Raw genomic sequence first — 25,120 nt, forward strand, 5'->3', positions numbered from 1 at the left:
GGAGGAGGAGTGCTTCTTTAAGTCCAGACCAGGCAAGCTCTGCCATCCATCACTCCAATCTGAGACTGTGAGATGCATGTTGGAATACTTCTTTAAGGTGAAACACAAAAAATATCCAGAACCATTTTATTACTGATAAATACTTTTACACTTATTTTTATTTTTTTTATTTTACACAGTACAAATACTGAATTCTGTGATGATCCATTTGCTGAAATTATCTTATCAATTTAGTGTCAGTACAAAGGATTTCTGTTAGTTATCAGTCAGAAAAGTGTGAATGTGGAGGCTTAGGCTTATAAAGGGGAACTGGTTATATACATATACAAGACCTTACTGGACTGATAATTAAAGAGGTTGTCCACTACTTTTTCATTCATGACCAATTCTTAGGATAGGTCATCAATGTCTAATCCTTAACTGACGTAGATTTGCTGTGCACAGACACGCACAAAAGAGCCAACAAATTTATTAAAAGTCCTATGTCATGTAAAAAAAAAAATGATTGCATGTTATTCCAATGTACTTTTCATTGAAGGCAAGCTATTATCAGAAAATGATCTTCTGTTTAAATCAGATTTTTGTGTAACGTTTAAAAAATAATATAAAATAGAAATTTAGCATTTTTCACTCTAACCACTTGGGATTTTTAAGACTAACTTCCTGTAGTGTCAGGAAACAACACATGCACATAGCGGCAGTGGTTAGACTCTAAGGGCAGAGACAGACGTCGTATAACTCGTGTGATGATCTCATCGCACTGAACGGACTGGCCGGCACCTTTCCTGACCTGAGCATGACAGCGTGATGGATTTCTTCTATGCAGCTGCCAACGTCAGGTCAGGAGAGGTGCCGGCCAGTACGAGGTTTACGATGCGATCCTCGTACGAGAAATATGACAGTCTGCCTCTGCCCTAACTCTTATTTTTTGTACTGAAGCAACCAATGAGCGTGTGTAGGGAGGTCACTGTAAAACGAGGGGAACACAGACAGTTATCACATCACCTAATGTGATTAATGGATCCTATGTCCAGTGACCAGTGTGAAAATTGCAAGATTACTCATTTTGCCTTTTAATAAAGATATGAAAAAAAAAATTCTAACATTTAAAAAAAAAAATACATGTTCAATATAAACCTGATTTAAATGATACTTAATTTTGTGAAGTCTACCTAAGCCCATGTCTAAATTAGAAAATGTAAAAAAAATGTAAGGATAGATCTTTCATTTACCAAAATGCTGTCCCCTAGAGCCCTAAAAGGTAGAGCCTGAAGTTTACTTCTCATATTACCTAGCGAATTGTGCACTCCTGCTGATTGGTGAATATAGAGGAATTATATAAAAATCCTGTCCAGTCCTGCACAAATCCAGAATGATTGATGATGACGCTTCTGGTGAATCACCTGCTTTATTATTAAATGCCAATATTAGCAGAAAGTAGAATTAGTCACCATCATAATGCGCACTAAACTAGTCAAATCAAGAAGATCACCGTGGATGTCACATATTTGAGCAGAATCATTCATTTGTATCATAAATACATTTATTCCTGCCATCAATTATCATCATAGCAAGTGAACTAATAGGAAGGAGACACAACTATAACATAATGCAAGATAACATTACCCTCCATGTCATATTATATATGCAGGACTGTGTTAGTAGCTGACAGTCCTGGACATTGTGAGTCAGCACCTCCAAAATGAAATCACTCAAACCCCATACACTAATCTCCCGTCTCTTCTTGTACCGAAAAAAGCCAGCAAGAACTGAGGACTGGAATAAGGGAATAAGTAGAAAGAAATAAATAAGTCAACATAACAGAATTTCTATGAGACCCATGATCAGTGCTGCCCTAGGCAGGTGCCTATATTGCAGTTACAGAAAGACCAGTTCTGATTGAGTGATTGTGAACCTCAAATGACCAGCGGCAGAGAACAGTGGCTGCAGCTAGTGGATTTGTTTGCTTTTGACCTCATAGGAAAAAAATATAAATCACAATTGTCCTTTATACACAGCATCTGGAAGGAGACCCAGATGTCCTGGTGTCACATCCCAACACAGTTCCAGGATGTAGGGGACTTAGTCCAGACGGCATCTGTTATGATTGCTATAAGGTGGTTTCACTGCCTCGATCTCTAGGATTCTTCTCTAGGTCGGAGTCATCATACTCTGATTCCATCTCGATCTTCACTTGGGGAACTGCACTGGCCACATTTCTAGGATAGGTGATAGCTGGAGAGGAAGGGCAGGAGATCTTCAGATGCAGGGTAATGCTGTAGTAAGGAAGGTCATTGGAAAGATTAGAAGTTGTGGATATCTTTAAGGAACACTTGTAAGTAGGGTGAAAAAGATGATAGACTATTCTGTATCTTGTTTGTTGCATGTCCTTGTAAAGGAGTAATCTTAAGTTTGGAAGTTATCCCCTACCTACAAGATAGGGGATAACTTCCAGGTCGCTGGGGTCTGACCGTTGGACCTTCACCAATCCTGAGAACAGTGTGCAGTGCCCATGACCACTGCTCCATTCACACAGAGCCTTCAGAGCCCCTGTTCTCTGGATCGGTGGTGGTCTCAGGGTTCAGGAAGTTATCCCTTATCCCATTGATAGGGGATAACTTCCAAGCTTGAGGATACCTCTTTAAGGAACAGAAAATTGCTGAGACAATGCTCAGTTGTTTTTTTTTGTACTAATGCTGTTATGCTGCTGTGTGGCGCACGTTGTTCGTGGACCCACTGTGGCACAGACCGGACTTACTCTGGAATGGCGTGACTAAGCAGCTACATTAGTGATCACTGGAGCCTCTAGTGGTGAGGTCAGGCTTGTGCGGCAGGTAGCTGCCAGGTACCACTCCAGGGTGACGTCTGGCTGTAGCTGCTAACCCCAAAGGCCAACAACGTTAATTCAGGGCAGGACGGCCACTTGGGACAAGTTCAGACAGGACGACCACTTGGGACAGGGATTGACTGTGTAGACTGGATGGACTGTGTAGAGTCACTGGTCTCATGTAACAGGCAAGTACCACCGATGCAGCAACGGGGTACAGATACCGTCGACGCGGTTTCAGGTTGAGAGTTCTGGCCTGGGTACTCAGCCCCCAGGGTGGCAGAAAGGTGCTGCAGATGCCGTTTCCGGATACGGACACCACCGAAGCGGTCACAGGAGCAAGGGCAAACTAGACTAAGGGACTCAGGATACCGGATACAGGAAAATATACTAGGGGCGGGGACCTGGCAACATACAGTCGCATGTACACCAAACCACCTAATTGGGGAGGGTACCTTTAATACAAGATGTCTCCCAGCTATTGGCTGGGAGACACCTTGCAGGTGAACGTACATTAACTAAATTTACCATGTGCCAAAGCAATGCCGCCGAGACACCGTGCGGCATGCACGGAGGAGGAACTACAGTCATGGCCAAAAGTTTTGAGAATGACACCAAAATTATATTTTCACATGATCTGCTGGCCTCTGGTTTTTATTAGTGTTTGTCTGATGTTTATATCACATACAGAAATATAATTGCAATCATATTATGAGTACCAATAGGTTATATTGACAGTTAGAATGAGTTAATGCAGCAAGTCAATATTTGCAGTGTTGCCCCTTCTTCTTCAAGACCTCTGTAATTCTCCCTGGCATGCTCTCAATCAACTTTTGGACCAAATCCTGACTGATAGCAGTCCATTCTTGCATAATCAATGCTTGCATTTTGCCAGAATTTGTTGGTTTTTGTTTGTCCACCCGTCTCTTGATGATTGACCACAAGTTCTCAATGGGATTAAGATCTGGGGAGTTTCCAGGCCATGGACCCAAAATCTCTATGTTTTGTTCCATGAGCCATTTAGTTATCACCTTTGCTTTATGGCAAGGTGCTCCATCATGCTGGAAAAGGCATTGTTGGGCGCCAAACTGCTCTTGGACGGTTGGGAGAAGTTGCTCTTGGAGGACATTCTGGTACCATTCTTTATTCATGGCTGTGTTTTTAGGCAGGACTGTGAGTGAGCCGATTCCCTTGGCTGAGAAGCAACACCACACATGAATGGTTTCAGGATGCTTTACAGTTGGCATGAGACAAGACAGGTGGTAGCGCTCACCTCTTCTTCTCCGAATAAGCTGTTTTCCAGATGTCCCAAACAATCGAAAAGGGGATTCATCAGAGAAAATGACTTTGCCCCAGTCCTCAGCAGTCCACTCCCTGTACCTTTTGCAGAATATCAGTCGGTCCCTGATGTTTTTTCTGGAGAGAAGTGGCTTCTTTGCTGCCCTCCTTGAAACCAGCCCTTGCTCAAAGAGTCTCCGCCTCACAGTGCGTGCAAAAGCACTCACACCAGCCTGCTGCCATTCCTGAGCAAGCTCGGCACTGCTGGTAGTCCGATCCCGCAGCTGAAACAGTTTTAAGATACGGTCCTGGCGCTTGCTGGTCTTTCTTGGGCGCCCTGGAGCCTTTTTTGACAACAATGGAAGCTCTCTCCTTGAAGTTCTTGATGATGCGATAGATTGTTGACTGAGGTGCAATCTTTGTAGCTGCGATACTCTTCCCTGTTAGGCCATTTTTGTGCAGTGCAATGATGGCTGCACGTGTTTCTTTAGAGATAACCATGGTTAACAGAAGAGAAACAATGATACCAAGAACCAGCCTCCTTTTAAAGTGTCCAGTGATGTCATTCTTACTTAATCATGACTGATTGATCACCAGCCCTGTCCTCATCAACACCCACAACTGTGTTAATGGATCAATCACTAAAACGATGTTAGCTGCTCCTTTTAAGGCAGGACTGCAATGATGTTGAAATGTGTTTTGGGGGTTAAAGTTCATTTTCTGGGCAAATATTGACTTTGCAAGTACAGTAATTGCTGTTAAGCTGATCACTCTTTGGCATTCAGGAGTATATGCAAATTGCCATTACAAAAAATGAAGCAGTAAACTTTGGAAAAATTACTATTTGTCTCATTCTCAATACTTTTGGCCATGACTGTAGGCAGGGGCACGCCGAGTCCGCGTTGTGGGCCGGTGAGTAAACCGGTATCCCTGCACAGGGGGAGAAGGGGACAGCGTGCAGGGGGGCCGGGCATAGCGTTACAAATGTACATTAAAGTATATTCCATCTGCCAACTGATATGGAATTATTTTACGGGAGAACTATGACTACATTTTATTTGCATAAACACTGGTTTTCTCAGACCAAGACCTCTTTTTGACAAGCCGCACTTCATCCGCGTCCCCTTCTGCCCTCTGATTGTGTCACACTGCTTTGTGGTAGGTTTATGTGGCAACTCTTCTAGGAGTCCAGGAAGCCTCATTTATTTTTTGGTTGACAAGTATGATCTATATATATTTTACTGTACATATGTTCTTGCTTTCTAGGATTATTATAGTGCCCTGTGGCCCCGATGTGCGAATGTTCTGGTTACTGGAGAAAATAACACCACTTTGGTAAAGACCATAAAAATTAGCACTAAACAAAAAGGCCATTACCTCTGGAATCGTATGGCGCAACGGAATACTCAGGGGAGCAGCGGGAACAAAATAAGAGCAAAAAACAGATCACTATAGAACTGGTGACAAGTCCAAGGGAAGAATGTTTGAGAGATGGAGCCCTTTAAGGCCAAATCCTTGACAGCTTGGGTGACAGAGATAACACACGAACACTCAGGGTCACTGACAGAGACACAGGAATCGCAGGAATCGGTGAGACAAGCCCTAAATGTGGGGACTATGAAGGAGACAGATGCCAAGTTTCAGTAAAGTGTGAGTGAGGCATCAGACTGCTCGTGACATCTGAGTATTAGAACTATTACGCTTCCGCCAGCGGATTCACGCTGCCCAATCAGAACCTGGCTCCGTTATTACAGACATTTATGTGCAGCATTTCAGTGAAAACATACTTGAAAATGTCAGACTATAGAGTAAATAACCCTACAAAGTATTATATACCCACCTGCGATCCATATCAGATCCATTTGCAGAGGAATCTGAATGCAGCGCCCCCGGGTGGCCAGATCTTTCCTATTTAAAAGAGACAACATTTCAAGTTAGCGTGCTACGTTTCATGACTCATATAGTGATGCTGCCCTCTGGAGGTGTTTTAATAGTATCACTTTGGGCTTGACTCTTGTCTTTGCACCACATATGATAATATAATACGACTTGTACATTGTTAAATAATAAACTCAGAATTCATCATAAATCATCGTGAACTAAGAATTAAAAGGATGCTTGAAATTGCTGGATATCTATATTTGCCAATAGTAGTTGCATAAATAAAATTTGTTTTAAAGAGGTCTCCATGATTACATTTTTTATTTTATGTACTTAAAAATTTCTATCTTTCTCCCAGAAAATTATTGCAATTACACATGTTTTGTTATATACATGTTTATTTGTTTTGTGTGTATTTGAACAACACAAAAAAAAAAACTGAGAAAAAAAAGGCAAATTGGACATAATTTCACACAAAACCCCAAAAATGGGCCAGAAAAAATTGTTGCCACCTTTCTAAAATTGTGGGTATACCACTTTGTTTCAAGCATGCGATGCTCGTTCAAACTCACCTGTGGCAAGTAACATGTGTGGGCAATATGAAAATCACACCTGAAAATCACAAGATGAAAAGGGGAGAAGTTGACTCAATCTTTGCATTGTGTGTCTGTGTGTGTCACACTAAGCATGGAGAGCATAAAGAGGAGAAGAAAGCTGTCTGAGGACTTGAGAACCAAAATTGTTGAAAAATATCAACAATCTAAAGGTTACAAGTCCATCTCCAGAGATCTTGATGTGCCTTTGTCCATGGTGCGCAGCAAAATTAAGAAGTTTACAACCCATGGCACTGTAGCTAATCTCCTTGGACGGCAGAGAAAAATTGATAAAAGGTTGCAATGCAGGATAGTCTGGAAGATGGATAAGCAGCCCCAATCAAGTTCCAAAGAAATTCAAGCTGTCCTGCTGGCTCAGGGTGCATCAGTGTCAGCATGAACTATCTGTCATTTGAATGAAATGAAATGCTATGGCAGGAGACCCAGGAGGACCCCACTGCTGACACAGAGACATAAAAAAATTAGATTGCAGTTTGCCAAAATGTACTTGAATAAGCCAAAATCCTTCTGGGAAAGTGTCTTTTGAACAGATGAGACCAAGATACATCTTTTTGATAAAGCACATTATCATACAGTTTACCGAAAATGTAATGAGGCCTACAAAGAAAAGAACACATTACCTACAGTCAAATATGGTGGAGGTTCAAAGATGTTTTGGGGTTGTTTTGCTGCCTCTGGCCTTGACTGTGTGCAGATTACCAAAGGATTTTTGATTGCAATATAGTGCCCAGTGTCAGAAAGCTGGGTTTACGTCCTAGGCAATGGGTCTTACAGCAGGACAATGACATCAAACATACTCAAAAAAGCACCCAGAAATGGATGGAAACAAAGAGCTGGAGAGTTCTGAAGGGGCCAGCAATGAGTCCAGATCTGAATCCCATTGAAAACCTGTGGAGAGGTCTTAAAATTGCTGTTGGGAGAAGGCACCCTTCAAATATGAGAGACCTGGAGCAGTCTGCAAAGAAGAGTGGTCCAAAATTCCAGTTGAGAGGTGTAAGAAGCTTGTTGATGGTTATAGGAAGCGATTGATTGCAGTTATTGATTCCAAAGGGTGTGCAACCAAATGTTAAGTTGAGGGTGCCAACAATTTTGTTCCATTTTTGGGGTTTTGTGTGAAATGATGTCCTATTTGCCATTTTTCCTCTGTTTTTTTGTGTTGTTCCAATACTCACAAAGGAAATAAACATGTGTAACAGAACCTGTGTAATTGCAATAATTTTCTGGGAGAAATACTTCATTTTCTCAAATATTTCAGGGGTCCCAAGACTTTCGGTCATGACTGTATACTGTATATACACATGTGTTTATTGTGGAGAGAGAGAGAGGAGAGAGAGAGGAGAGAGAGAGAGAGAGAGAGAGAGAGAGCATCAGATGCAGTTTTGTAACTTGTAAGTCTTTGGGAAAGTATATTTGCAAGAAAATGGGAAGTTTCACTTTCAGTGCCGAGGTTTGGATTAAAGCCTACTTTAATGTTCCAAATTTTGTAAAATGAATTAAATTAAATCCTTCAATGCGATCCTTGAACTGTGACTACCTACTGTATGTCTCTTTCTTTACAAAAGCTCCATCTGGTGGCAATTTGCAGGAAGAGAAACACAATTTTCTCATGCTCTACTAAATATATAGGCCCTGAAGGGGATTTTGCTCACCAGTCTTGATGAAGGATGTGCTGGAGTAAGATGCGCCAAATTCATTAACAGGTGTGAGGCTCTTGATGAATTTCGTACATCTTTCAGCCGCCGTGCAAAAAATGTACTCCAGTCTAGACTGGTGTACATAAATTATACAACATTTTTGGCATAATTTATGACAACTTTGACGGCCACGCTCCACCACGTCCTATGTTAGCATAGCTCCATATACTTTGTAAAAATTTACAGAAGGGGCCATGAGTGATGTAAAAACGGCAAAAGTTGAAATATTTTTGGGCAGTTATGGGGTATATACAAAAATTTTGTGACTGTTTGCAGGCTTGCACCAGAAAACTAGTAAAAATTGCTTGATGAATTGGGACCATAATTTATAGATGTTTCCAATGTAACACCTCTAGATCTTGGAGACTTTATTAAGAAGTTTCTGCCACTTAATACATTTGTCCCATTTCATTAAAGCAGTCTTCTGTTCAAGACTTAGTAAAGTATTTTATTATCATTTGATTTTTTTTAGAAGATACGTGTTATATGCAAGAAAAAAAGCTTAAAGTAGTCACATACATCAAATATTGTCAAAAGATCAGTCATCTGATATGTAGTAGACTATAGATGATCAGCCGATCCTTCCAGATTTGATTGGTCCTGCTGACACATATCTACAGTAATTCTGTTGCCATGTCAGAGTGTACATGACTCGTACTATCACAGCTTTCTTACATCATCACTATCCACTTCATCTTTCCCTTTCTTCCTTTTGCTCTTGTCGTCTTCCTTTTTCTTTTCCTTTTCTGGTAATATGTCATCCAACCAGGCAAGATCATGTTGGGTGAACACCCAGTCCAGCATCTTCCTCACCATCATTAGGCCAAGGATCTGGAAGACATCGGAAACATAACCCAACCTAAATTAACTAAATTGATGGATCATACATGACATATATGAAGAGAGCAGTCACTGGAGAAGGACATCATTGTTGAAAGAATAGAAGGGACAAGGCGACGAGGAAAACCAGCAACCCGATGGCTTGACCTATCTAGACTTGCACAAGATCAATCTTCCTGCAGATCATTCATCCATTAAGTTGCCATGGCTCAAGATCAAGCTGAAGGCCGTTAAACAATTAAATATATAAAGGTACAATCTTATCTTTCATGTGAATTGATCATGGCTATACATACAAGGTGCACCTCTTAATCATTGGTTTCAGGTTTTGCATTCAGTCCCGTTGCCACCCCGGTGTATAAAATCCGGCCCCTCACCATACTGTCTGCATTTAGTAACGTTTGTGACAGAATGGCTGGTTCAAAAGATCTCACTGACACTAGCGCGGTCCATTAATAGGAGCCAGTGGTGTAACAAGTCAGTTTATGACATTTCTTCTCTAATAAATATTCCAAAATCACCTGTTAGTGATATTATTGAAAAATGGAAGCATTCAGGAACCACAGCAACTCAGGAGCAAAGTAGAGACCACGTCAATTTAAAAAGTTGGGTCACCAAGTGCTGAGGAGCATAAAACTCACCATCGATTTGCTGACTCCATATCTGCAGAGCCCAAATCTCCTCTGGAATAGACTTCTGCCCAAATTATGCTCAGGTTCCTATAGCCAAACAGCTGTATGTAAGCCGTACACAACTAAGCACAGTGCCAGGAGGCAGATGAAGTGGTATAAGGCTGGTGTAAAGCACATGGTTACTAAACTATGGAGCAGTGGAAATGTGTTATGTCAAGAAATTAATCACTTTTCTATCTGGCATCTGATAGAACAATTTGACTTTGGTGAATACCAGGAGAACGTTACCTGTCTCACTGCATTGTGCCAACTGTAATGTTTGGTGGAGGAGGGAAAATGCTATCGTTTTCTTCAGCATATCCAGACATTTTGGACAATTCTAGTTTCCAACTTTGTGGGAAAAGTTTGGGGAAGGCCCTTTTCTTTTCCCATTGAATGTTTCCCTGTGCACATGGTCTTTAAAGGACATTGTTGGGGGGCGTTTGGTGTGGAAGAACAGAGCCCTGACCTCAAATCCATCCAACACCTTTGGCATGTACTAGAACAGAGATTGTGAGCCCTGTCCTCTCCTCCAACATCAGTGTCTGACCTCACAAATGTTCCACTGGATGAATGGGCAAAAATTCCCACAGACATCTCCAAACTCTTGTAGAAAGACTTTCAAGAAGAGAGGAAGCTGTTATAGCTTCAAAAGAAGGACCAACTCCATAGCAACATAGTAACATAGTAACATAGTTTTTAAGGTTGAAGGAAGACTAAGTCCATCTAGTCCAACCCATAGCCTAACTTGTTGATCCAGAGGAAGTAAAAAAAAACCCATGTGGCAAACACTAAGCTCCACATTGGGGAAAAAAATTCCTTCCCGACTCCATACGACAATCAGACTAGTTCCCTGGATCAACGCCCTATCAAGGAATCTAGTATTTATAACCTGTAATATTATACTTTTCAAGAAAGGCATCCATGCCCTTCTTAAATTTTAACAGTGAATCACTCATTACAACATCATGCGGCAGAGAGTTCCATAGTCTCACTGCTCTTACAGTAAAGAATCCCCGTCTGTGATTATGTTTAAACCTTCTTTCCTCCAGACGTAGAAGATGCCCCCTTGTCCCCATCTCAGGCCTCAGAGTAAAAAGATCAGTAGAAAAGTCTTTGTACTGTCCCCTCATATACTTGTACATAGTAATAAGATCACTCCTAAGCCTTCTTTTTTCCACAGTAAATAACCCCAAGTGTAATAACCTGTCTTGGTATTGCAGACCCCCCAGTCCTCTAATAACCTTGGTCGCTCTTCTCTGCACCCGCTCTAGTTCAGCTATGTCTTTCTTATACACCGGAGACCAGAACTGTACACAGTATTCTAAGTGTGGTCGCACTAATGACTTGTATAGAGGTAAAATTATGTTCTCCTCATGAGCATCTATGCCTCTTTTAATGCATCCCATTATTTTATTTGCCTTTGCAGCAGCAGCCTGACACTGGCCACTAAACGTGAGCTTGTCGTCCATCAATACACCCAGGTCTTTTTCAGTTACAGTTTTGCCCAGTGTTTTACAATTAAGCATATAATTATACATTTTATTTCCTCTGCCCAAGTGCATTACCTTACATTTATCCCCATTAAAGCTCATTTGCCATTTATCAGCCCAAGCTTCTAGTTTACATAGATCCTCCTGTAATATAAAATTGTCCTCCTCTGTATTGATTACCCTGCAGAGTTTAGTGTCATCTGCAAATATTGAAATATTACTCTGTATGCCCCCTACAAGGTCATTAATAAATATGTTAAAAAGAAGGGGGCCCAATACTGACCCCTGTGGTACCCCACTGTTAACTGAGACCCAGTCTGAGTGTTTTCCATTAATAACCACCCTTTGTTTCCTATCACTGAGCCAATTCTTAACCCACATACATATATTTTCCCCTATCCCCATTGTTCTCATTTTATGTATCAACCTTTTGTGTGGAACCGTATCAAAAGCTTTTGAAAAGTCCATATACACAACATCCACTGCATTTCCTTGGTCCAGTCCAGAACTTGCCTCCTCATAAAAACTGATCAGATTAGTTTGACAGGAACGGTCCCTCGTAAACCCATGTTGATATTGGGTCATGAGGTTATTCTTCTTCAGATACTCTAGTATAGCATCTCTTAGGAAACCCTCCAGGATTTTACCCACAGTAGAGGTTAAGCTTACCGGCCTATAATTTCCAAGTTCAGTTTTTGTCCCCTTTTTGAATATTGGCACCACATTTGCTATACGCCAGTCATGTGGTACAGACCCTGTTATTCTGGAATTTTTAAAGATTAAAAAGAATGGTCTATCTATGACGTTACTTAATTCCTGCAGTACTCGCGGGTGTATCTCATCCGGGTCCGGGGATTTGTCAACTTTAGTGATTTTTAGACACCGCTGTACTTCCTGCTGGGTTAAGCAAGTGACATTTACTGGAGAATTTTTGTTATCACTAATCATGTTTTCTGTCATGCGATTTTCTTGTGTAAATACGGTTGAAAAAAAAATCATTTAGCATATTGGCTTTTTCCTCATCCTCATCCACCATTTCACCCAGACTATTTTTAAGGGGGCCAACACTATCATTTTTTAGTTTTTTACTATTTATGTAGTTAAAGAATATTTTGGGGTTATTTTTACTTTCTCTGGCAATGATTCTCTCTGCCTCAATCTTTGCTGCCTTGATTTGGGTTTTACATAATTTATTTAATTTTCTATATTTATTTAATGCCTCATCACAACCTACTTGCTTTAGTTCTCTAAATGCTTTCTTTTTGTCACTTATTGCGCCCCTTACAGCTCTATTTAGCCATAGTGGTTTCCTCCTATTTCTAGCATGTTTATTCCCATAGGGTATATATTGTACACAGGTCCTATTCAGGATGTTAATAAATGTCTCCCATTTGCTTTGTGTAGTTTTATGTCTCAGGATATCGTCCCAGTTTATTGCACTAAGATCATCTCTTAACCGTTGGAAATTTGCCTTCCTGAAGTTTAGTGTCCTTGTAACCCCTCTACTACACATCTTATTAAAGGTTACATGAAAACGTATTATTTTGTGATCACTATTACCCAAGTGACCCCCAACTCGAATATTTGATATGCGGTCTGGCCTATTGGTTAATATTAGGTCTAGCAGTGCCCCCCTTCTTGTTGGGTCCTGAACCAGTTGTGAAAGGTAATTGTCTCTCATAGTAGTCAAAAACCTATTTCCTTTGCTTGAACTACATGTTTCTGTCCCCCAATGTATTTCAGGGTAGTTGAAGTCTCCCATAATAATGACTTCTCCTTGAGTCGCTGCTTCATCTATTTGCTTTACGAGGATATTCTCCGCTACTTCCATTATTTTTGGAGACTTATAACAAACTCCTATCAGTAATTTATTATTTTTTCCCCCTCCCCTTATCTCCACCCACAGGGACTCTACATTTTTATTAGATTCACATATATCCTCCCGCAAGACAGGTTTTAAGGATGATTTTACATATAAACACCCCCCCCCTCGCTTGTTTGTACGGTCATTTCTGAACAGACTATAGCCCTGTAAATTAACTGCCCAGTCATGGCTCTCGCCCAGCCACGTCTCAGATATCCCTACCATGTCATAATTATTTTCCAACAAAATTAATTCTAATTCCTCCATTTTGTTGGTGAGGCTTCTGGCATTAGTGTACATGCATTTTATGTATCACTCTGTACTTCTATTCCTTCTTACTTTATTGACTGTTCTAACCCCACCCCCAATTTCTTTATTTGTGCCTAGGTCACTATCTACACTATCTTCCCCACCTATAAAATGAATACCCTCCCCCACAATCCCTAAACACTCCTCCAACCTTCTAGCCATTTTCTCCCCCAGCACAGCTGCACCCTCCCCATTAAGGTGCAGCCGGTCCCTAGCGTAGAGTCTGTAGCCAACTGAGAAGTCGGCCCAGTTCTCCAGGAACCCAAATCCCTCCTTCCTACACCAGTTCTTAAGCCACTTATTTATCTCCTTAATCTCCAGTTGCCTCTCTGGCGTGGCACGTGGTACCGGTAGTATTTCAGAGAATACCACCTTGGAGGTCCTTGCTTTCAGCTTGCAGCCTAATTCCCTGAAATCATCTGTAAGGACCTTCCACCTACCTCTAACTTTGTCATTTGTGCCAATGTGCACCATGACCGCTGGGTCCTCACCAGCCCCTCCCAGTAATCTGTCAACCCGATCAGCGATGTGCCGGACTCGAGCGCCCGGTAGGCAGCACACTGTTCGACGATCCCTGTCTTTTTGTGACAGATTGCCCTATCTGTTCCTCTAATAATTGAGTCCCCCACTACCAGCACCTGCCTGGCCTGCCCTACTCTCCTATTTCCCTCTTTACTGGAGCTGACACTCCTCCGGCTTTCAGGGGACATGCCTTGCTGCAGTAGTGCTACCCCTGTACCGTCACTCCCCTCATCTGCCAACTTTGCAAACTTATTGGGGTGTGCCAGATCAGGACTAGCCTCCCTGGCACTCTTAACTCTACCTCCCCTTCTGTCACCCAACTAGCGACCTCACTGTCCTGCAGCTCCCGACTACCACCCTCCCCCACATCTACCCCAGTGAGCAGCTGCTCAGTGAGCAGCAGACTCCTTTCCATGTTGTCAATGGATCTCAGTATTGCCAGCTGCTCATTTAGATCCAGTATCTGGGCTTTCAAACGCCCAACGTGCACACATCTCGCGCAGCAGTAAGCAACCTCGACCGGCTGTTCAAGGAATACATACATGTGGCAAGATGTACACTGGATAGCATTGTCAATAATGGAGCTCATTTCCTAATGGGGATTGCAATATACAGAATGTTAAGTAAAAAGTAAAGTAAAGAAATTATTGAAATACAGTCAGCAATTCAGTCCAAAGTCCTCCCTTCCAAACTCCCTGAATCCAAAGTCACTGAAAAACAAGTCACACACTTACTTTCATTCGCACTTACGCTCCGGACACACGCAGCTCGTTCACACTCGCAAACTAAGAGATTTAAAGAGTTTTTTTTTTCCCTTTTCCAGCAATGCATCCTTCACCTCAATGCACTTCCAAAGTGCCTATGCATTTAAAATGAAAGCTCCATTAGGTTAAATATGTGGATGTTCCAATACCTTTGTCCATATACTGTATATCAGTGTTTATAGATGATAATATATGTATACATACAGCATACAGTGGGTACTGAAAGTATTCAGACCCCTTTAAGTTTTTCAGTCTTTATTTCATTGCAGCCATTTGGTAAATTCTAAAAAATTCATTTTTTTTCTCATTAAAGTACACTCTCACCCCATCTTGACTGAAAAAAAACCCCAGAAACGTAGAAATTTTTGCAAGTTTATTAAAAAAGAAAAGTTGAAATATCACATGGTCATAAGTATTCAGACCCTTTGCTCAGAAACTCATATTTAAGTCACATGCTGTCCATTTCCTTGTGATTCTCCTTGAGATGGTTCTACTCCTTCACTGGAGTCCAGCTGTGTTTAATTAAACTGATAGGACTTGATTTGGAAAGGCACACACCTGTCTATATAAGACCTCACAGCTCACAGTGCATGGCAGACCAAATGAGAATCATGAGCTCAAAGGAACTGCCCAAGGAGCTCAGAGACAGAATTGTGGCAAGGCACAGATCTGGCCAAGATTACAAAAGAATTTCTGCATTACTCAAGGTTCCGAAGAGCACAGTGGCCTCCATAATCCTTAAATGGAAGAAGTTTGAGACCTCCAGAAGTCTTCCTAGACCTGGCAGTCCAGCAAAACTGAGCAATCATGGGAGAAGAGCCTTGGTGAGAGTATTAAAGAAGAACCCCAAGATCACTGTGGCTGAGCTCCAGAGATGCAGTAGGGAGATGGGAGAAAGTTCCACAAAGTCAACTATCACTGCAACCCTCCACCAGTTGGGCCTTTATGGCAGAGTGGCCCGACAGAAGCCTCTCCTCAGTGCAAGACATATGTAAGCCCGCATAGAGTTTGCTCAAAAACACATGAAGGACTCCCAGACTGTGAGAAATAAGATTCTCTGGTCTGATGAGACGAGGATAGAACTTTTTGGTGATAATTCTAAGTGGTATATATGGAGAAAACCAAGCTCTGCTCATCACCTGCCCAATACAATCCAACAGTGAAATATCGTGGTGGCAGCATCATGCTATGGGGGTGTTTTTTCAGCTGCAGGGACAGGACGACTGGTTGCAATTGAAGGAAACATGAATGCGGCCAAGTACAGCGATATCCTGGATGAAAACCTCTTCCAGAGTGCTCTGGACTTCAGACTTGGCCGAAGGTTCACCTTCCAACAAGACAATGACCCTAAGCACACAGCTAAAATAACAAAGGAGTGGCTTCAGAACAACTCAGTGACCATTCTTGACTGGCCCAGCCAGAGCTCTGACCTAAACCCAATTGAGCATCTCTGGAGAGACCTGAAAATGGCTGTCCGGGGGCGTGGCCTAGCTCTTGATGTGAGAGGTCGGGTGGCAGTGCCTCTCCACCACCATTAGCTTCAATTATCCTGCACAGAGCCCGAACCAGCCAAATCCCTTATCAGGAACTGCTGTCTGAGGGTCCCGGGAGTCAGAGGCGAGCTTCTGCCAGACTCAGAGAGTCCAACATGGGCCGCAAAAGGCAGAAGGATGCCGGGGCCTGCAGCAGTGCCTCAGCCCAAGATGGCACCGAGACAGAGGAAGAGGCGGGAAGGAGGAACACAGCCTATGCACGGAGGCTGGAGGCTTCAGCACGGCTGCACAGGTATGCGAGGGGCATGAAGGCAGATGAAGAAGGAAGTGAAGGCAGTGAGAAGCATGGAGATGAGGAGGAAGATGGTGAGGAGCTGCCTGTGCCTGTGCTACATAATGAACAGCAGGAGGAGGGGGATGGTGACACTGTGCTGGCAGCTGAAAGTTCAGATGAGGCAGAGCCGACTCTGCGAGATGTATTTCAGGCTGTCTTATACTGCAAGACTGCTTTAACTGCTCTGACAAAGCAGGTGAACGGTCTGAAAGCCGACATGGGAGGCATTGAGGCTTCTATGCAGAAAGTTACAGCCAGATTGACTGAGGTGGAGGGCAGAGTTGGTGTAACAGAAGATCATTTAACCTCAGTGCAAAAGACGCAGCAACAGCACACTCAGAGGATCACGGTAGTGGCTAACAAAAACGATGACCTGGAAAACCGGTCACGCAGGAACAATTTGCGTATTGTGGGCATCCCTGAAAGAGCTGAGGGTGCTGACCCCACGACCTTTGTTGAAACCTGGCTGCTGGGAAAGTTTGGGTCTAATATCCTGTCGAGGGTGTTTGCTGTGGAGCGTGCCCATCGAGTGCCCATGAGACCCCCAGTGCCTGGAGAGGGCCCTCGTACGATGTTAGCCAGAATCCTGAACTGCAGAGACCGGGACACTATCTTACGTAAGGCCAGAAAATTGACAGATCTTACCCTGGAGGGCAAACGCATTGAAATATACCCGGATTACTCGGCTGAGGTGCAAAAGCTGCGGCTACGGTATGGTGAAGTGAAGAAACAGCTCCGCTCTTTGAATGTGAAATACTCTACAATTTATCCTGCCAAATTAAGAGTGGAAGCCTTTGGAAAGGTCAATTTTTTCCCGTCACCGGTAGAGGCCGCCTCGTGGTTGGAGCGGAACCGGAGCAAATTGAGAGAAGCTGAGGACTCGGCACGGTGAATGCACGACCCTGCTATCCTGACCACTGGACAGGGTTGTGGCTCTGCATTGCTCTGCGAAACCGCAGAGGAGGGGGAGAAACCCCCGCTGGGATCTACGTTTTATAGTTTTATAGTTAATTTGTTTGATTAATGGTTCGGGACTATGCATACTATTGATTATGTGGTGGAGAGACTGCCAATGCTGGAGGAGGACACGGCGCATGTTGATATGCGGTATACTACGATGTTGCTCAGGTTCTTTGAGCTCCCACTCTCACGTTGGGAAGAGAGTGACAAGAGAAGGGTGGGGGGAGGGGAGGTGGATGGGTTGGATTTGCGGGAAAATGGGGTTGCTTATGCTGTTTGACCTGGTATGCTGGGGAACAAAATGGAAAGATGTTACTTGATGATGGTGGATTGTTTTTTCTAATGCACAATGAGTAACCGTACGGTTCGGATTTTAAGTTGGAATGTACGTGGTATATCTGACAGGATTAAGAGGGCAGCAGTTCTGAATCACATCAGATCTTGTGATCCTATGATTGCGTGCTTACAGGAGACCCATCTTACTAGAGATACTAGGCACTGGCTATCGAGAGGGTGGATGTTAAAGACATATCATTCCACTTATTCCTCGTACTCCAGGGGGGTGTCAGTCCTAATACACAAAAACGCACATTATGAAGAGCTGGCAGTGCAAGTAGACAGTGAAGGGCAGTATGTATGGATTGCGTGCAGATTGTATGGACACAAAATGATTTTAGTGGCTTTATATATCCCTCCACCTTATTCTAAAAAGGAACTTCAAGCAGTAATGGACTTGACAGCCTGATGGGGGGAGGCTCCGATGTTGATTATGGGAGATGTTAACAACACCATGAATGATTACTGGGATAAAGTACGTCCGGCAGGTATGGAAGCTGGACGGGACGGAATGACTGCATTTGGCACCTACGTGGGGGAGCTGGGGCTGGTGGATCTGTGGAGAGTACGAAATGAGGGTAAGAGGACCTTCTCGTGTCACTCGGCTACACACGGAACACTGTCAAGGATAGACCTGGCTTTTGGGGATACTGCTATGGATGGGATGGTTGGGGAGGTGGAATACCTACAGAGGACTCTATCGGATCATAGTCCTATGGTTGTCACGCTTCTAGTGGGATCTGCTCAGGGTCAGAGGGGAGGTTGGCGTCTTCACCCGACGTGGCTTAAAGTGGTGGATATGGGTGGCATAACCAAAGAACTAGAGCACTTCTTCCAAGTGAATGAAGGGAGTGCTGAGGCCACAGTGGTGTGGGAGGCTATGAAGGCATTTACGAGGGGACTCTTTATAAGTGAGATCTCACGGTGTAAGACCAAAACTAAATTGGCAGATCAACAAATAAAGGATGACTTGACAAGGGCAGAGGCAGACATGATTTTGGCGCCAACGAGTGTAGCTCACAATAGACTAAAATTGGCACAGGAGGCAGTTAATAAACTGCACATGATGCAAGCTGAGAGGAAAAGGGCATTTCAGCAAGCCCAATTCTTTGAGGAAGGAGAGAGAGTGGGTCACTTGTTGGCGGTGATATCTGCGGCACAGAGGGAGTCTTCCAGGGTGTACAGGTTGAGAGACCAAACGGGGACGACTCTGACAGACACAAAGGACATATTGGAGGTCTTCAAGGAATATTACATGGCACTGTACAATTCAAGAGTACGGGACACGGAGGGGGCCGTAGAGGAATTTTTGGAAGGCATCTCACTGTCTAAATTGTCTGAGGAAGATAGGATGAGGTTGGATGAACCTGTGAGTGTGGAGGAGGTGGAATGTGCAATTCTGTCTATGCCCAATAACAAATCACCGGGTGCTGATGGTCTACCTGGGGAGGTGTACAGGGAGCTGGTGGAACTGCTAGCTCCAAAATTGAAATCTGTGTTTGATGAGGCTTTGGTGAAGGGGGCGTTACCGAGATCAATGGAGGAAGCGGTGATAGTGGTTCTGCCAAAGGAGGGGAAAGACCCCATGGATGCAGAGTCGTATAGGCCCATATCGTTGTTGACAACGGATGTCAAAGTACTCGCTAAGATCCTGGCCACCCGGCTCACCGGGGTTGCGCATACTGTTATTCACGAGGACCAGTCGGGCTTTATGCCCAACCGCTCCACGGCTGTTAACTTGAGAAGATTATTTCTTAATATGCAGCTGCCTGCTGATAATGGTGGCGGGAGAATAGTGATGTCATTGGACGCTAGAAAAGCATTTGATAGCGTGGAATGGAAATATTTATGGAAAATCATGGAAATAATGGGATTTGGCCCCGCATTCATGGCCTGGGTGAAGTTATTGTACTCATCCCCAAGGGCGGTAGTTAAGGTGAATGGTGAACGGTCCGGGATGTTTGACTTACATAGGGGCACAAGGCAGGGGTGCCCGCTGTCCCCGCTATTGTTTGCGGTGGCAGTGGAGCCCCTGGCGGCCAAAATAAGAGCTGAGAGAGGAGTGGTCGGATTTAAATTTGGGAGGCTGGAAGAAAAAATATCACTGTATGCCGATGACATCCTGTTATTTCTGGAAAATGCAGGAGAGACATTGGGGTGCACGATGGATGTAATTAAACACTTTGGGAGCATTTCGGGACTGGAGATAAACTGGCACAAGTCTTATGTCATGGCTGTAGATAGACCAATAAAAGCGGAGGAGATAGATGAGAGGGGGAAGCAGCTCCAGCTGGTTTCACAATTTAAATACCTTGGGATATGGGTGGCGCTTCCATTGACTCGATTCATGGATCTGAATTTAGTTCCTCTGCTAGAGAAATTTAAAAAGAAAATAGGCGCATGGTGCCAATTGGCTTTGACGGTGACGGGTAGAACTAACCTGATTAAGATGGTCCTTATGCCACAACTAATGTACGTTTTGCACAACTCACCGATATGGCTACCAAAAAAACGGTTTCAGGGTATTGATTCTATCTTCAGATCCTTGATATGGGGCAAGAGGCAGGCAAGGATTAAATTGGGAACGCTGCAAAATGGGAAGGAGGAGGGAGGATTGGCCGCACCCAATCCCTGGGTCTATTTCTTGGCAGTACAGGGCCAGCATGTCAGGGGATGGAGAGAACCCGATTGTGGAGGGGCAGCTTGCCGGGTGCTGGTACATGTGTCGGGGAGACGCCCACTGGTCCAGGCGTTAGAGGATGGTACCTTTAAGAAATTGGGAGCAATATATCCTACATTAGGCTTGACTCAGAAGGTATGGGACACTATTAAAAAGATCAGGGGGGTGGACGGGCTGACTAAGTACTCACCGGTGTTGGGCAATGAACATCTGCCGGAACTTAATAAGCTGTGTCAAATGGGCAATTGGAAGGCGCAAGGAGTGAGATATGTGTGCCAGCTGCAGAGTGGAACAGACCTGAAGACCTTTGAGAAATTGAGAGAAGAATTTGATTTGCCTTTGGTGTGGGGATTTCAATACTATAGGCTTCGACATGCTTAGAGGGCACAGTGTGGATTGGGAGCCATGACGGTTCAGGGTGATATTGTACTAGACTCTGTGTGCATGAAGGGAGGGACGAGGGGAGTCATATCGAGCCTATATCATGACCTACTGCACTCCTATCTGGGGGGAAATCACTTCATTGCAAAGAGTAAATGGGAAAGGGAGGTGGGTACCCTCACAACAGAACAATGGGAGGCAATTCTAGAATATGTCCCGAAGATCTCTCTAAGCGAGCAGGCACGGATCTCCCAATTATACATAATACATAGGACATACAAAACACCGCTGCGCCTGTACAAGGCGGGCTTGAGGGGAGATTCCAATTGCCCTAGATGTGGCACGGACCAGGCCGGACTGCTACACATGCTATGGTCATGCTCGCGGCTAGTGGCTTATTGGTTGGTCGTTGTTAACAAAATTGAGAGGGCTTATACATGTACAATTGACAGAAACCCGGTGCTGTGTGTTTTGGGGGAGGTGGATGGAATACCTGTCTCAGAACATTACAAAGTGGCGATAGCGCGATTGCTATATGTGGCACGCAAACTAATAGCACGAAAATGGACAGATTCGGAACCCCCCACTTGGAGGGAATTTATTGCTCAGACACGTACGGTAATGCATTTAGAGGAAAGCATTTACAGGCGGAGGCATGGAGAGAGAACTTTTGGGAAAATATGGTCCGCATGGATGGCGGTAATATGATTGTCAATGTTCCCAGGTATGCCCGGCATAAGGAGTATTGGAGGGAGGGGGGAGGGGGGAGAGGGTTTTGACTGTATTACTACATGTTATGTGAATTGTTATATGTATATTGATAACTGTTTGCTGTAAATTTTTGAAACCTAAATAAAAATAATTGGTTTAAAAAAAAGAAAATGGCTGTCCACCAACATTCACCATCCAACCTGATGGAACTGGAGAGCATCTGCAAGGAAGAATGACAGAGGATCCCCAAATCCAGGTGTGAAAAACTTGTTGCATCATTCCCAAGAAGACTCATGGCTGTACTAGCTCAAAATTGTGCTTCTACTCAAGCAGCTATTTTACCATGAAGGCCAGCTGCACAAAGTCTCCTCTTAACAGTTGTTGTAGAGATGTGTCTGCTGCTAGAACTCTGTGTGGCATTGACCTGGTCTCTAATCTAAGCTGCTGTTAACCTGCGATTTCTGTGGCTGGTGACTCGGATAAACTTATCCTCAGAAGCCTGGGGCGGTCCTCTTGTGAGCCAGTTTCTTTGTAGCGCTTGATGGTTTTTGCAACTGCACTTGGGGACACTTTCAAAGTTTGCCCAATTTTTCGGACTGACGGACCTTCATTTCTTAAAGTAATGATGGCCACTCGTTTTTCTTTACTTAGCTGCTTTTTTCTTGCCATAGCACAAATTCTAACAGTCTATTCAGTAGGACTATCAACTGTGTATCCACCTGACTTCTGCACAACACAACTGATAGTCCCAATGCCATTTATAAGGCAAGAAATCCCACTTGTTAAACCTGACAGGGCACACCTGTGAAGTGAAAACCATTTCCGGTGACTACCTCTTGAAGCTCATCAAGAGAATGCCAAGAGTGTGCAAAGCAGTCATCCAAGCAAAAGGTGGCTACTTTGAAGAACCTAGAATATAAGACATATTTTCAGTTGTTTCACACTTTTTTGTTAAGTATATAATTCCACATGTGTTAATTCATAGTTTTGATGCCTTCAGTGTGAATGTACATTCTTCATAGACATGAAAATACAGAAAAATCTTTAAATGAGAAGGTGTGTCCAAACTTTTGGTCTGTACTATATAACATCTATAAATTCCAAAGTTGTTTCTCACCATGACTGGGAAAATGATGGCAGCCACCGTAGACTTAAGAACCCACAGAACAGCAAGACAGACGATCTGGACGAGGGTGAAGAGATGAACTCGACGTAGAGGAACGTGCCGGAGATATGCATAGTCAGGTTGGTGCTTTGCGGGCATCATGAATAGCTTACAGCGGTCCCAGAACTGGTGAGAAGTGAAATCATTTATATTCTGTTTTTCAATAATATTGCAATGTTTTCTATACCTTTATAGATTACAATCACACGTTCTAATTCTAAAAGGGCTGTTCCCATCTAAAATAGTGATGGCATATTGCTAGGGCAGGCTGTCACTTTGTGATCAGTAAGGACCCTTATCGATCCTGAAATTAAGAGGCCGAGGGGGTGGTGAAGTATTGGTTCTCTGTGCAGAGATAGCAAAGGGAATAAAGTGCCACACCTGAGCGGCAAGCCAAAATATTCTTCAGAGCTATAGAAATGTTGTAGTCCCTCTCATTAGTCACTTTCCCAAATACAATTTAATTTCCTTATCTCAAATACAAAAGTACAATTTCATAATAAGCCAATTAACTTCTCAGTGTGTTTTGAAACCATAGAACCTGAAGGAAATGCATCCAAACATAAGGAGACCATACAATCTTGCAGAAGTTCTCCATGTTTACATTCATCAAGGTAACAGTGCTAACTACAGAGGTTCCATGTGGAGTCATTTCCCTTGAGTCCTAGGAATAAAGCAGTCATTTCATATTTGTCATTATATGGAAATTGCCCCCTTTCCCTTGGCTATTTGGCTCCATAGCTGCAGATACTACTTTTCGTAATTTCTCAATGTGTCTCTCCTGAAGGTTAACATGCTTTAGCCAACATTTCGGTATGTAAAGTTACAAATCCTGATTGTTACCTGGATTCCATTGAGTGAAGCAACACCCATGTACAGGAAAATGCCATAGAGGACAGGCATTGGGATGTACTACGGAATAGGGTCACAAATAAGCTTCAGTTAACAATTACATACGCAATGAACATAACTGCATCATTTATATATTCAAGATCTTGTACATTTTTCATTGTACATTTTTGGCTTCATTCACCTTGGCATTCTTCACTTTCATTATTTTGTTAAGTCATAGGAGCAGAACACGGAAAATGAGGGCAGTACTGGCTCTGTTTCATGACTGACACAAACAAGGCCAAATAAAAGCCAATGACTATAATGGGATGAGTTGGCCTTCTAGCATGGTGTCCGTCCTATTGCCGGACAAATCAGCTCAGAATAACTATGCTATTTTATCCAGTATTTATAACAAAATCTCCGACAGAGCCTCAAATGCATATGCAAATAGATATTACTTTAAGGCAGCCCTCTTATGAGACTTTAAAGATGGTTTCTGCTATGTTACTAAAGTTACCAGTGGAACGCCGTTGCTACAAAAAATAAAGCCATACTTAACACCAGAATCTGATCCATCTCCAGCGCTGCTGCTCTAATGGTCTCTGCTGAACCCGAAGTAATGGCATCATGACTACTAGTGACCTGACCCCTTAGGACACCGATTGGCTGAAAGCTCAGCTGACTGGTCATCAGGACATGAAGTATCTTGTAAGTATGTTTTTTTTTTCTTTTATTGGGATCGCTTGTATTTGGTAGCTTTAAGAGGAATGTCAGTAGGATCAACCCTCCTAAGTCGTCTATATATTGGCCTCTAGGTCATAGGAAGCTGAATAAAATTATACATTGATATCTGTGATCCAATGTCCTATTCTCAAAAAATCCATATTTCTCTTGTATGTAGATGAGCTCTAAAGATTTATGGGACAAACATAGATCTCCCTGATAATCTGCCTGCAGAGATTATTTTAAATGATCAAATGCATTACCACTAGGAAATATGCAGATCAGGAAAGCGGGCTGTCAGTCATTACATGTCTCACTCTAGTAACGCCTCTTTTCATTTAAAAAAATCTCTGGAGGCAGATTCTCAGGGAGATCTATGTCCGACCCATAGATCTTAGCTCATTTACACATTAAAAAAAACACGGCTATCTTAGGAATAAGATCGAATTGCAGATATGAAGGTACCATTTTATTTATCTTTCTATGACAAGCCTCTTGTCAGGAACATTAATATCAGGAAAATGTTCTTCCATATCTGCCTGACACAGATGTTCACCCCCCTCCCTTATTCCCCTTCTGCTCAGCACAAAAGCCCCAATTAGTCCACGCCTGGTAAATAGTTTATGCAAATACGACCAGCCAAGGAGTGTTATAACTTCATTAGGAAGTAAGCATCTTGTCCCTGAAAGACGCAGGAGGTAATTAAAACGCAGGCTGGCACTAATTTGCGTGTAACTGTTGAAGCT

At 43.2% G+C, this 25,120-nt stretch overlaps 1 protein-coding gene across 1 annotated transcript in view; it reads right to left on the minus strand.

The window, feature by feature from the left end:
• Positions 1–265: 265 nt before the first annotated feature.
• SLC4A5 (solute carrier family 4 member 5) overlaps positions 266–25,120 on the minus strand; it is a 126,685-nt gene continuing 101,830 nt past the window's right edge. Inside the window, exons 20-24 of the mRNA XM_073653579.1 lie at positions 23,661–23,729; positions 22,770–22,943; positions 8,970–9,125; positions 5,946–6,013; positions 266–2,276 (exon numbers count right to left, since the gene is read on the minus strand). Coding sequence (XP_073509680.1) covers positions 2,111–2,276; positions 5,946–6,013; positions 8,970–9,125; positions 22,770–22,943; positions 23,661–23,729 — 633 coding nt within the window. The 3' untranslated portion in view covers positions 266–2,110. The remainder of the gene's footprint in view (positions 2,277–5,945; positions 6,014–8,969; positions 9,126–22,769; positions 22,944–23,660; positions 23,730–25,120) is intronic.

Source organism: Phyllobates terribilis, unplaced genomic scaffold (assembly GCF_046119375.1).
Source record: "Phyllobates terribilis strain yellow unplaced genomic scaffold, ASM4611937v1 Scaffold_11__3_contigs__length_659146591, whole genome shotgun sequence".
Taxonomy (NCBI): domain Eukaryota; kingdom Metazoa; phylum Chordata; class Amphibia; order Anura; family Dendrobatidae; genus Phyllobates; species Phyllobates terribilis.